The sequence below is a fragment of the Pelodiscus sinensis genome, chromosome 2 (assembly GCF_052426305.1).
Source record: "Pelodiscus sinensis isolate ZL-2025 chromosome 2, ASM5242630v1, whole genome shotgun sequence".
NCBI lineage: Eukaryota > Metazoa > Chordata > Testudines > Trionychidae > Pelodiscus > Pelodiscus sinensis.
The window spans coordinates 87,882,680-87,896,327 of NC_143053.1; the positions used below are offsets into that span (position 1 = coordinate 87,882,680).

At 42.7% G+C, this 13,648-nt stretch overlaps 1 protein-coding gene across 13 annotated transcripts in view; it reads right to left on the minus strand.

The window, feature by feature from the left end:
- Nucleotides 1–207: 207 nt before the first annotated feature.
- PIEZO2 (piezo type mechanosensitive ion channel component 2) overlaps nt 208–13,648 on the minus strand; it is a 422,273-nt gene continuing 408,832 nt past the window's right edge. For 6 of the 13 annotated variants that reach the window (XM_075920988.2, XM_075920987.2, XM_075920991.2 and 3 more), the window contains 5 exons: nt 12,619–12,791; nt 9,263–9,382; nt 7,389–7,468; nt 3,566–3,743; nt 219–2,400 (listed from right to left, as the gene is read on the minus strand). In XM_075920988.2, the coding sequence (XP_075777103.2) occupies nt 2,148–2,400; nt 3,566–3,743; nt 7,389–7,468; nt 9,263–9,382; nt 12,619–12,791 (804 nt within the window). In that variant the 3' untranslated portion in view covers nt 219–2,147. Of the gene's footprint in view, nt 2,401–3,565; nt 3,744–7,388; nt 7,469–9,262; nt 9,383–12,618; nt 12,792–13,648 lie in introns of all 13 variants that reach the window. The other 7 variants (XM_014570678.3, XM_014570676.3, XM_089776309.1 and 4 more) reach the window with 6 other exon arrangements.

The window sequence follows — 13,648 nt, forward strand, 5'->3', positions numbered from 1 at the left end:
ACACATGGCAATGTTCTTCTATAGCCGCCCATCCTCTAAGTTGCGAGCCAACGGTAACTCTGCAGCATTTTTGGGGGGGAGGGCTCTCCACAGCAAGTATTCCTGACACTGCAAGTGTAAAAAGCTGTCAAGTTAACCAAGTTTTTCACCAGTAAGTGCCTGTTAAAGAGAGGGAGGGGGAACACAGCAGTGGTCAAAGGAGGCTGGCTGGTTATGTAAATGTTACACACTGCCACGTTTCACCCACAGCACTACCGTCTTCCATATAGAAATACATAGGATCAAAGTATACACAAAGATTGTATTTCTCTCTTCCATTAGGCCAGCCAGCCACTATACCGGTTCTATAGATTCACATGCTGGCCCTGGTGTGAGGAAGAACTAGACTTACAAACTGAAGAGTAAATCGCTCCATAAAAAATGGTTAGCACAAGGAGAAATCTTGCCAGCCTTTAGAACAACTGCCATCTTTTCTTTATGGTATATGAAGAAATCAAATAGCCTTTGAATGAGTTCCAGTCACTAATTGATTTTATTGTTACAATATAACGAAGCAGTTTATCTTGCTGTGCATTTCATAGAGTCCAAAAGGGCTGCGAGTGTATAGAATGGAACCAACATCATTTTCGTGGAAGCACTAAATAGAGGGTAAGTGTGATGTAATTTCAACTGTGCTGGTTTTTTAAAGCCCTGCATTAAGATGTCCCAATAAAGCTATAATTGTTCCTTCAGCTTAAAGTTATATTGCATTATTTGCCCTCTGGTGACTGATTATATCAATTATATAATAAATAGTAACTAATCATGATTCATTTGTCACTGACCTTAACTCTATTGTGAATATTTTAATTACATAAAGATTTTTCCCATATAGTGTAAAGAAGAAGAAGAAAAAAAATACTTCTAAAATGACTTTGCATCATGTGCTTTATTTTAAGTCATTACTGAATCAAAACTACACAGTATAACCTTTTAACATACCCTACCCATTCAATGATTTTGTTGCTCAGAAATTGCATTTTTTTAAACACAGAATTAAACCTACATTGCAATCATAAATTTTCATGCTACAATGTCCTCTAATGAACCATTTGTGTCACCAACAATAGTAATTTAAGAAAAGGCCATTTTTCAAGCTCATATGTACTTCTATATTTGGGAACTTAAAAAACCCGTCTCGGTTGTAAAAATGTGAATTGGAATATGTAAACATTTTTGTATACCTGAAACACTGGAAGGAGAATATCAGATAACAGCAAAATCATTGCCTTAAATCATCAAAATGGGGGGAAAGCATGTAGGGAAAGCACAGGGTAGCGCGCACACTATTCAGTCTTCAAAGGGATGTAAGAAATGAAACAGCTCTTTAGTCATTCAGTTGGATTCTCGGCTTGTCTAATGGAAAGCATTAAATGTGGGAAGATGGCCCACCAGAACATCCCAATATTTCATCATAATTAAGGTTTAACTAAGGGCTAAAACCAAGTTTTTTTTTTCCTGAGAAAAGTCATTGATGTTGCATGGAAATGTCTTCTGGGACTGTACAAATAAAATAAGGCAATTAAAGAGAATGTCATTTGATACAAGTGTTTTCTTTTTGCTTAGAGGGTTGACCACAGAGTCTTTTTGGTACATCAAAACCTCTGCTCTTCTAAAAATGGATATGGCTCACATTTCTTCAGCTCCCACTACGGTCTTTTGGCTTGACTGTCCTGAAGACTGGTCAGATTCCCATTATTGTGTCTCGAGAGTCAGTCACATATAACAGCATATTGCACAAACTGTATCACTCCAGAAAAGGTCCAGTGAAGTCATCTGAGAGATTTTTCTTTTTCCCCCCTTTTCTTTAATGTGTGGAAGATTAACTTACCCATACAAGGCTGCAATTTAATCAACCAAATGTTCTGCAAAGCAGGGTCCCCTGATTTTAGAGGAATGGGCATTTAAAAAAACAAACCAACCACTCTTCCTCACCTTTAATCCTTAATTTGAAAGGCAGCATGGATTCCTAAGGAAGTTGCTTCCAGGACTCAATCAGTGAAAAATCATTGCTACCTAACTATAAAAGGCTTAGCTCTTATGAGAATATTGTGCTTTTTTAAAATTCAGATGAAGTCAACTTGATTTGCAGGGTGACTCCAAAGAGATCAATTAGTTTTTTCCCTAGTCCATTTGATCATAGTCTCTGGTGAGCGGTACAGGAATATTAATTTGGCATACAGGTCTTCCTCGAGTTCCAGTTCTCCAGTCTCTCTTACTAAGAAAATGTCAGTACACAACTTCAATATACGGTCCACATTTGGTAGTTCTTCAAACATGATGGAGTGAGAGATCCCACTGAAGAACTCACGAACAAATTTCCCTATCACCAGGACAACAGAGGCATAAAGTCCCATGATACTGCAAAGCAAGAGAGGAAAGAGTTCAAGTATTTTTTTCTAATCAGTCCAAATACTGGCAAGTGCTGATTAACGGGGTGATGGGTTTATGAAACATGACTTGTTCTACTGAATCAATATGTTACACCATTAGGAATAACAAGGTAAAAAATAATCAGTCAGTGGAATTACAAATCTAAACATTTCACATACAATCTTTTTTATAAACTCTTTAAAAATGGCATTCAGTTAAAACAGTAAAAGGACAAAGATACCACCCACATAGAAAATATGCAGAGGAGAGAAATCTTCCTGTTGATCTGATACCACAGGTTCCTCCAAGACATTCCTGCAGAAAGCGCCTCCAGCAGTTTTGCCTTTCGGCTAAGTTTTCTCTATTGGAACTTGTAGAGCACTGAGATATGCTGGAGGCCAGGATTAACTGTACCTCATTACAGGCTTTGGGGGCTATTGATTTCTCTCTAGAGCCTATGGAGCTGGGCTGCCAATACCTCCTCCCTTTGGAACCTCATCAAGGAATACTCCACAATGTGGAGGGGCTCAGCAGAAAAGCCTCAGATTGTTTTAATTTCCCTGCAGGGTAAGGGTAAAAATCAATGCCTGCCCTCTTTGGCCCTGTAATCCTTCCTCCCAGCTGTGGGTTCCTGCCAGCAGAGAGGGTTCTTTTGCAGGGATTATGGTGTAGACCCCTTTCCACATGGATCTTGGGTAGGGAGGACAAATCCATGAGAGAACATGGATGGAAGAGCCCCAGGAGCCAGAATTTTGTCTTTACTAATAAGTGAAAATGACAAACCTTTTTAAAAACAAAATAGTGTTAAATCAAATTCTATTTTTTACCAAGCTGCTAAGGCTTGAGCACATGGCTCTGATTCCACCTAAGCTAAGGAATACCATGCCTCCGATAATCTGACAACAGCCATGAAGGCCACTAGAGATGCTGAAATGGAAGATCTCTACAAAATCTTGAAATTTACTTCCTTTTTAATCCCTTTTAGGGCTAGGGCCAGTCCTGCTTCTCCAGTATTTATTGAGATATTTATGATGCTCCCACCTAATACAATGGAAACGCAAAACACTGGTCTACAGGAAATACATTTCTCAGTTCACCATTGTTTATTTCTGACAGACTGTACTGTGGTTTGAATTACTAGATTCTCTCTTACCCATAGCCAGCCAAGAATCCAAGGCTAGGAGGGCTAACTTTGTCACTGAATACAAAGAGTTCAAGACTTTCTTCTTGTCTATATCTTTTTCCAAGCTGATTGAGAACCCACCACTCACGAACCCCATCTTTAGACTCATTTTTGACTAGAGAAACAGTGATGTTTTCCATCCTCCCATCTATTGAAAGAGAAAATATTTTAAAAAACAAGCCATGTTATTCAGTCAGTCAAACTTGTTAGGATCAGTTGCTTATGAATATGACGTGATAGCGCAACCTAAAAATAGGCCAATTGAAACAGTCTTAGAACCCAGTTTAAAATAGTTTATAGAACAGAACTAAAATACTTCTCTAGTCTTTTACAGTTTATTTGCTTTCCCTCCCCAAAATCCCTTTTGAATCATCTTTTTACAAAATTTCACTCATAGCCAGAGGTCTATTGATTGTTGTCATGCACTTATAAAATATGGCCAACATTTTAAAACTTGAATGCAAATGTCAGAAACTATCCATATTTAGGGACCTAAATAAATGAGACTGACTTTTAGACATGCTGGGTACCCACAATTCCAAATGCAATTACTTTGTGTCTAGGCCCTACAAAAACTAATTTAAAGAGCTTAACTTTAGCTCTGTTGACTTCAGTGGGACTACAAACAGTGTGCAAGTTTATTTGCAACTCTACAAGACCCAGTGCCCTAAATTGAGTGTTCTCTCGGGGTAGACTTTGGGAAAGGAACAGGAGAATATCCATTCAGATGAATGAGTCAGTTCACACCAATCAGAGACATTGCATCCGATTGTCTTCATACCCATGCTGTGTTCTGCTACATCTGCGAATTCCCCACTGAGTTGAGGAGGCTATTGCACACCACCTATTTTGAAAGGGGGTGGGCCCCTTCCTCGAAACTAAAGAGGACTATAGAGTCTGAGGATCCCTTGCCTTACCATTGCTACCTCCTGTTATTAGATGTGCTCACAGCCCATCGGTTACCACTTTCATTCCTTCCTAAGCCAAGAGAAGAACAGAACTGAGTGGTCAAATCTCCTTGTGCCTCCTCTCAGATACTCACCTCTCTTGCCCCCTAGTTACTGTCACCTCCTCAAAAAACAAGGGAAATTCACTGTCTGAAAATGGAAGATAATACGGAGCTACGGCTGAGCAGCAATGCTTCATGGCCTTCCATGGCCTGAGAAACAGGGATTGCAAGAAGAGTTACACACACCAGCCTCGCCTCACAACTTGCCCTCTGCCCTCTGGAGCTGTCAAGAGCTACTGAGGCTACACTGCAGGTTTGTCTCAGGCAGGTCTGCCCTATAATAAGCAGACATGAGGAATTGGTTAATTGTGCCATTTCATGCCACAATATTCTCTCGTGTGTGCATGCACTTGTCTTCCCTTCACTGTGTGAGGGACACTGTACCACCTGATGCAGGGATTACTTGCAGCAGATTGCCACAACGCATGCTGACACGTGAGGAGAGGAGCAAATGTACCCCCAAGAGATCATAATCCCCTTGTTTCTGAGCTGAAAAGAGTGTTGGTTGCAGAAGCAGAGGAGCACAGTTGTTTATTCTTGGCCTGGGGATTTGTAACAGTCTGGTAGCAAAAAGGACAGTATAGGGCAGAGGGAAGAGCAGTTGGTGGCTAAGAAAGAGTCCTTAGTACACTGGCCAAGGAACCAGAAAGGGTCGTAATATCTGATGACTCTGGGGTAGGGTAGTCTGGGCAGCATAATAGTGATTGAGTACAGGCCAGGTAGAGCCTCCAAGCATGCCATGATCTAACACAGGGGAGTGTCGGGGTTCCCCCACCTCCTGCACCCCCATAGTGGCATGACCAGACTCCACCAGCCAGTAGAATAGAGGGAGTTTATTGCTTCTCCAGGATACAGCACAGCAAAGATGTAATCCGGTTACAGGGTAGGCCGAGGATGCCTCAGCCCCCCTTGAGATGGGAGGAGACTGGGCCCCTAAATCCCAACCCGTTGCTTAGGTGGCTTCCTCCATGATCCCAGACAGAAACTACCAACGTCCTTTCCAGCCCTGTCCCCCAGCAAGGGGCTGGCCTCCCCTCCTTCTTTTGTCTCTCCCCTTGGGAGGCAACTGGTCAGACAGGTTGGGCACCCCTTGCATAATGACTCGTCCCCTATCCTGCTGGGCCATGCTACAGATAGCATCCAGTGGGGGTCACCCACAGCCCAAGCCTAGCAACCAGCAAGGTACCAACACTTCATCACAAGGGGTGGGCAATAATTTTTGATGTGAGGGGGCACATTCCCAGAATTTGCTAAGTGGTCAAGGGTTGCACTTTTCTATGATATTAATGGAGGAGGAGCAGGATCTGGGATGGAGGTTGGGTACAGAAGGGAGCCCTGGGTATGGAACTGGGTGCAGGGTCTAGGAGAGGGTAGGAGTTCAGTGAAGGATTCTGACCTGGGAGAAGGATGTAGAAGAGGATGCCAGAGCTCAAAAATTGTTGTGACGTGGGACAAGGAGTGAAGGAGGGAGCTCAGAGGATTTGGGTTGTGACCTGAGAAAGAGAGTTGGAAGAGGGAGAAGGTGGGATTCCACACTCTGTCCAGGAGCACTTACCGTATTACGTGGCTCCTTGCCAGCACTCAGTGGGACTCTTATGCAGGCTCCCTGCTTGCCAGAGCTCCACACACTGCTCAAAGTGACTGGCTGCTGGGACCATGTGCATTTCTCTGCCACACATCACTTGAGGGGTGGCCCTTCATGCACTGCCTGTGCCACAAGCACAGCCCAAGCAGCTCCCATTGGCCAGTTTCCAGCCAATGAGACCAGCAAGGGGTGTGCTGGGAGTGGAGGCAGTGCACGGAGCTTCCCTCCCTATGGGCACATTGTCCAGCAGCCAGCACTTTGAGCGGCGTGTGAGACTGAAGCAGGTAGTAAGGCCATGGTGGCCCAGAGTATCATGGCAGGCTGGATCCAGTTCATGGGCCATATTTTGCCCACTCTGGTCCAATAGTTTATCCTCCTGTGTCCACATGTTGTGTCTCCACAGCATCTGGAAGGACAGACTACTGCAATGTCCATCAATGTGTGCTGGGATATCACTCAAAGAGGACAGAATTAAGGTTACAGGCTGGGACTAGAATGTACCTTATGCCTTAACTATGTATTTTCTGGTTTTAAGAGATTTCAGTAGGGGGGCACTTGTCACTCTGGAAAAGTACGAGGCATTGCCAATCTAAGTTCCCTGTAAGCTGCACGGTTGCACAGCTGTTCTCTGAGCTCTGCTCAGAGGTTCAAAGCTCCTGCAGAGGCAGGGAGCTCAGCTGATCGGTGGGGTCACCTCGCTAAGAAAGCATCTAAACAGAGCTGCTGCGTGCTTGAAACTAAGCAGCTCTCAGAGCAGGTAAAGAAGGGAGATAAGGAGAGAATAAGTGGCTAGGGGGAGGAGGAAGAGAGGGAGGTAGGGAGGGAGTACTTGGCTGAGGGGGAGCCAGAAGGGAGAGGAGTTTAGAGAGTCTCGTCTGCATGAGGAGAGAGAAGCAGAATCTTGGCACTCTCCTTAAGCCTCCTGGGAAGGAGGAGATAAGGGGCTGACTGGATGAAAGACCACATGGATGCTTAAATATAAATTCTGATGACTTACTTCGGGTATCAAAGTTATGAGAGGTGTTGGGTGACAGCCTTAGAGCCCAATGCATTTGTCTTAGCCACACAATAAGTACAACAGAGCAGAGGAGCAGTGCAACCTACCTTGATGTAGTCCCATTATTAGTTAAACAGCCGTGCATGTTTCACAATGAAAAAAAAATACACAAAGATAATCACAGCCATTTGTACATACATACCTTTCCACAGATGCTTTATGGGTTTTGCCAGAGAATCACTAGGTGCCTTGATGTAGTATGGAAATATCATTTCTAGATTCCTGCAAGAAAAATGTGAAAGCAAATAAGTCCATATTTTTGTATCTTTATACATTTATTTAGACATCCCTCCTGGGGCAGCTGCAGAATATATTTCTAATTTTCAGGAGAGTACTTTGCTGTCATTTTTTGACAGAATTCTGATTTCACATCAGCTTTGAACTAGTGTCACTCTATTGACTCTGATGGACTTACCAGTGATGTTCCACCAATATTTTAACAAAGTGTTCCATTCAAAATTTCTCATTCACTTGTGAGAATCCCTGAATGCTGGGTATGTGTGCACACATGGAAGGATCAGGGACTGGAAAATATGTTTCTTTGTTTTTCCACTTAAACAAAAACGCTTATACCGTAAGGAAGGAGAGAGGCAACACATAACCACTTGCTAAATAAACCTAAATGAAGTGCATTTGATGGAAATGCTTGTATTTCAGAAGTAGTACAGTGTTCAGCGAGTGCTAAGCTCAGGAAAGAACATATGAGAGTGGGTGTATTTTTTAAAAAATTCCTACCTTCAGAGAATGGGAATTATAAAAATAGGTCAATTACTTCTTGCCTCAAACAGATCCACACTCCTAGATACTATACCCTTCAGGAAATGCCTTTACTTTAAAAAGTATGAGAAATAAAATATTTTAAAACCTGCAAAGGGACAATATAGACTTATCTGCAGCCACTATATCTGTGCAATAGACTTATGTATATTCTGAACCAAATATAGCTCTCAACCATGTGTGTAGGTCTTTCTATTGCTCTGCATGGACTCTGCAGATATTTCAGGCTTCAGAGTAATGTTCCTGGAATCTTGGGGCAGACCTACACTGCACTGATATGGAGTGATCACTTTGTGAAAAGTATTCACCCGCAGGTGACAGGGTGTTTTGCCTTTTATTATTTTCCTGTGTGAGTTAATTTGAAAGCATAGCAACTCTCAGGTTTCACCCACATCGTTGCTTTTGGGGCATTTAGGGATCACTCTAGGTCTGACCTGTCAGTCCTCATCCTCAAAAGAAAGTTGGACAACACTTTCAAAAGACAAGCTGGGCATTTAAGTTCGTATCTTTGCTAGATGCTTAAGGATTTATGGCATATTACCACAATCTACAACACATTCATGCCCCAGCTATTTCCCCCCTGTGACTGGAAAGGTGTTAAAGGGCTACTCCATCTTGAATATGCTAAATATTGTATTCCACATCCTGTTTAGTGTGTCACAGATTTTCTACAGCTAAGTTTCCCAGACCGAAGAAGAGCTCTGTGTCTGATAAAAGTTGTTACAATCTCATTGACTTTGTTCCCCTAACATCCTGGGACTGACAGCACTGAAACAACACTGTATATTACCTTTGAAGTAACTTTTATTAATACAGGACTAAAATGACTAAAATGCCCTTGGCCTTTTTGCGGGCGCTAGGAATTTTCACCTCTTTGTAGCCATTTGCAAAGGCCAGGGGCTCGACCAATCCTTGTTGCCAGGGAAGCAGAGTTGGTAGGGAAGAGACAAAGGTTGCACCATCCATACACATTCCCCCTGTGTGCTAGAGAACACAATGCCTCTCCCAGCTGCTGCAGCAGTGGTACAGGGGGCAGCTCTCACTCAGAGCTTTAAGTAATGCGTTCACTTGGGCAGTGACTATCCATTTTGGTACACTCTCAGTGAAATGTGCGTCATGTTTCAGTTTAATGGTATATGCTATGCTAGGACTATTGGTAACAATAGCACAGCAGTTAGTTATTTACTTAATGCGCTTTAAGAGAGACATCTGTATGAACAAGTAAAAAACATAACTTACACCTTTTTGACTTTGTGGTCCCCAGACATCATTGTAGCAATATTTTCTCTAGTTTTGTTCGGCAGGTTACAGGAAAGTTTATCCGACGCTATTTCTATTTTTGCACCAAGAGAGAGGTTTCTAGAATAATAAATGAAGAAAAAGAAAGATAGTGAAGCTCAATTACCATCTAACGTCTAGTCTTCTGAGCTGTGCTTTGCTGACATGGAGTTTCTAGATTATCTGTATGCTGTTGATGATCTTTCCACAGAATCCCATCAAGCCTCAGGCCACTGCTACCAGGCCCCTTGACTGATGTCTAGTGGCCTAAAACTCTCCTGTCATCACTGATGATGGCTTTATATGATTTAGAGGCAATTGTTGATAGGACAATGGCACTATAATTTTACGTACTGTGTCAAAGACAAAATAGAAGCCTTGCATAGAAACTCACATGGCTGATTGCTTCTGAACACAGAGGCCAGATGTTGACCTGCAGACGTCACTGGACACTTCGCTACCTGGCTAACCACAGCTACAACTACAAATGCTCTCTGGGTGATTCTAAGGCTGTTTCTTATCAGTGGACTCATGTACAAATGAAATAAGAACCTTGTGTTCATCTCCCTCCCTCATATAACACTTATAAATCAAGAAATCTAAGCTGAGGGCTTCTGGGGTCCCTCGAGACAAGCTGAAAATGTATATTTGATTATTAACAGAAAAAGTCCTCCCCCCCCCTTTTAAATGGAAGTGCCTGAATCAGCCCTGTCAGGGAGGTGGATGGGGCACTGCTTTCCCAGTTCCTTTTTACCACCTCTTCTGCAGTGCAGGGCACTGATGGGGTGAGCCAATAAGGTTCTGTCCAGCTGCCCTGCTGAGTGCATCACAGGCCAGAGAGGAGAGTAGTTCTGGCTGCTCCATTGCCTGCTTCTTTGCCGGGCTGTGGAAGCTCCAGCAAGAATAGCACAGGAACTTAACTGGCTTTGCTTGAGCCTTGGGGAGTGGTTAGCAAAGGCAAACCCCTCTCACCATCTCCTCCTCCACCCTCCCCACTGCCAGTCACTGAAGATAGCTCAGGTGAGAGGGGAAAGGAGAAGCTGAAAAATCAACAGGCAATTACAACACAGTTCCCCCATTCTTGGCCCTGGCCCAAATTAGAGCAGGCCAATGACTGTTCTAACCTCCTTCAACTGGCACCAGTTCCCATTAGACAGACCCCATGGCAGCTATAAGACACTGGCCTGCAGTGTGAATCAGCCACAGCCCTTCCTTTCCCTCCATTTCCCACATGCTCTTTGTGCCAGAGGCTGCAGGGAGGGATTAGGAGCTGGCTGTGCCAGCTCTCTGCCTGCCGGAAACTCCTCGATGCTAGAAGAATGCCCAACAACGGACTTGCATGTGTCTTCTGCTCCCCTTCCATTGCTTGTGGAGCATAAAAGAATGCCCAGCAACGGACTTGCATGTGTCTTCTGCTCCCCTTCCATTGCTTGTGGAGCATAAAAGAAGCAGTCCACACCAGAGAATCTATCACAGAGAACTGATTGTGGCCTCCTGACATTTTTAAAAATAGGTGATTGGCCTTCAGGCTGAACAAGCTTGGACTCCACTGCTGTAAATTATAACCATATCATATTCAGTCACCCTTACTATATGGTTCATAGCTTCCCAAAAAATAAAGGATCCAATTTATTATTGTTTTTAATTAAACATATATAATGTATAGATTAGTTCAGGAGTATTAAAAATGGACTATAACTCTAAATAAAGGAGGGCGTGATATTTTCACTGGATAACAAAACATCCCTTCCATGGTAATAAAAAAGGTCTAATTAATCCATGTTTAATCTTAAATAAAGCTATTTGATTTATTATGGGCCCTATGTTTGTTTTTTATTTATGTACACCACTCCCAGTAATGTAGCTGAAAGTAACAGCTGTTATGATAGGACCCCAGGTGTCCAACTTCATGATTCTACTATCAGGTTAGATATCACAATTGCCACAAGCTGTGAATGGGCAATAATGGATGGATCATTTCAATTATTACCTGTTCTGTTCATTCCCTATGCAGCATCTGGTGGAATACAGGATACTGGGCTAGAAGGACCATACATCTGACCCAGTTTGACCATTTTTGCGTTCTTACGAGTATTTTCTCAAAGTGATGGGGAGGCAATTTGGTGGCAACACCCATATTAATGTGCAATCTGTGCATACCCCAGTATGGCTCTTACAGGAGACAGGTAATGTCTAGGAAAGCTCAAAGGGAAGACTGTACATAAGGCAAATAAGCCCTACCGTAAATGGGCACAGACCACAGTGAAGGGAATGGACATTGCGTCTACTTAGTTGAATGTGGCTCTAGAATGATGTTCAGGTAGTTAATACAACTGTTTTTCATCTTGCGTCTTGCTATTTGATTTCTTACAGCTTAGAGGGTATGGCCAATAACTCTTGAAGCTGTACAGCTTCAGTAAGAGAACTGATTGCTTCTCTTTTGTACCTGAATTGCATTTCTGCATTCGTTATCTGCTTATAGTAAATGTTTTTCCATAAGCCTGGCTCTTGGAGAACATGTTGTCTGAAGCAGATTTCCTACTGGTCTAATCATTGGGATTTTAAGCCCTTTGAGTCAACCCAAATAAATGGTTGTTTTTCAAGATTTAGGTTGGGATTTCAGTTTCTGGGTGCCCAACCTGAGGTCTCTTAAAACTATTGGATTTTCAGAGGGAAAAAGCTCCACACTGTCTGTAAATCCAGCTTCTCCAAAATGTTGCAGGTTGGGCACTCACCACCCGAGGAAGTCAAAATCTCTCATCATTTTTGATAATCCTGACCTAAATTATGTGCACCTTGTTTTAAAAGTGCCTTTTACTCACCAAAGCAACACCACCTGCCCAGTCACAAATGAAGTGCTCTTCAGTGTACTGCATGTTAGAATAACATCTGCAGTACATTTGGTAAAAACATTTCTTTAGTAGGAAAGCTCAAGCACCATAGTGGTACTCTTGAATCTGCTTATCCCGTATGTTCTTCCATGAGGCATCTCAGATCAGTTTACTCCTGCCTTTATAGTTTCTGCCTTGAAGGAGCTAGTACCTGACCAAGGACATTCTCGCTGAGTAGTTCCAAGAAAAGCCTCCCTTTAAAATCTATGAATGCTATTTGCTGTTGCCATAATGGTTCATTGTTCAGTGACAAAGCTCATGCTCTTCCCCATCTCCTTCCTAGCCCCCCACTCAGTCTTTCTGACCTGGTGAATGAGAAAACTAGATGGTAAAATAAACATGTCACACAAACATTGCCAATGAAAAATACTTCCAGTAAACAACAGCCCTAACCCCACTATCAGTCAATATTATCATACTAATTACCTTTGAATAGTCCAGGAAAGAACTAGAGTGAACTCAGCAGAAAAATCCCGGAGACCTTGAATCATTTTCTTTCTACTGGGAGGGCTGATGGTCCACAATGAATTTGAATTTCCTTCTAGCTCTGCTACAGTTATATCTTCTTTTCCATAGCCTTCTAGAAACTGCAAAGCAGCCTGCAAATGCAAAATGGGAAAGGAAAGTTTAATAGATATGAAACACATAACTATTCTTACCAGTCAGCCAGAACTATAAGGCTATGTCTACACTGTCAGCTTCTTGTGCAAGAACAGTCCGTCTTGCGCAAAAACTTGCCTGATGTCTACATTGCACGCGCGTTCTTGCAGAAGTAAATTTACAGTATAGCGTTGTAAAATAGGGCTCCTTCCGGAAGAGTTATTCCTCTCTCCATGAGGAATAAGCCCTCTTGCGCAAGAGCTCTTCCACGGTAGGGCAGTGTAGACAGGCAACATGAATTTCTTGTGCAAGAAGCCCCTATGGTTAAAATGGCCATCAGAGCTTTCTTCTGCAAGAGAGCGTCCACACTGCCATGGATGCTCTTGTGCAAAAGCACATGCCAGTGTAGACGCGCTCTTGTGGAAGACTTTTTGCGCAAGAACTCTTCCACAAAACAGTTCTTGCGAAAGAAGCTGCTAGTGTAGACGTAGTCCAAGTGTACTACTAATTATGAGTCTAGTGATTTGCATTGATGGTTTTCCTCAGACACTGGAGAAGGCATAAGAGGAAAGAGGTTTGATAAAAATACAGCTCAGACTAGAAATCAGTGAATAGGGGGAAAAAAAGCCCCAAACCCTGCACTGTTAATGAACAAACAAAAATTCCCACCTAACCTGGTGAACAACATTTGCCAAAATGGGACAGAATAAAATTAAGCATATGGATTCTGTGCTTTTATTTCTAAGGCCCTCAATGCACATTGAAACCAGTATAACTAACAGGCTACCCAGAACAATTTTAATTTGCGATAACACATGTTCTAGTCCCAATCTGTTTTGTGTGGTACCTCAAACTT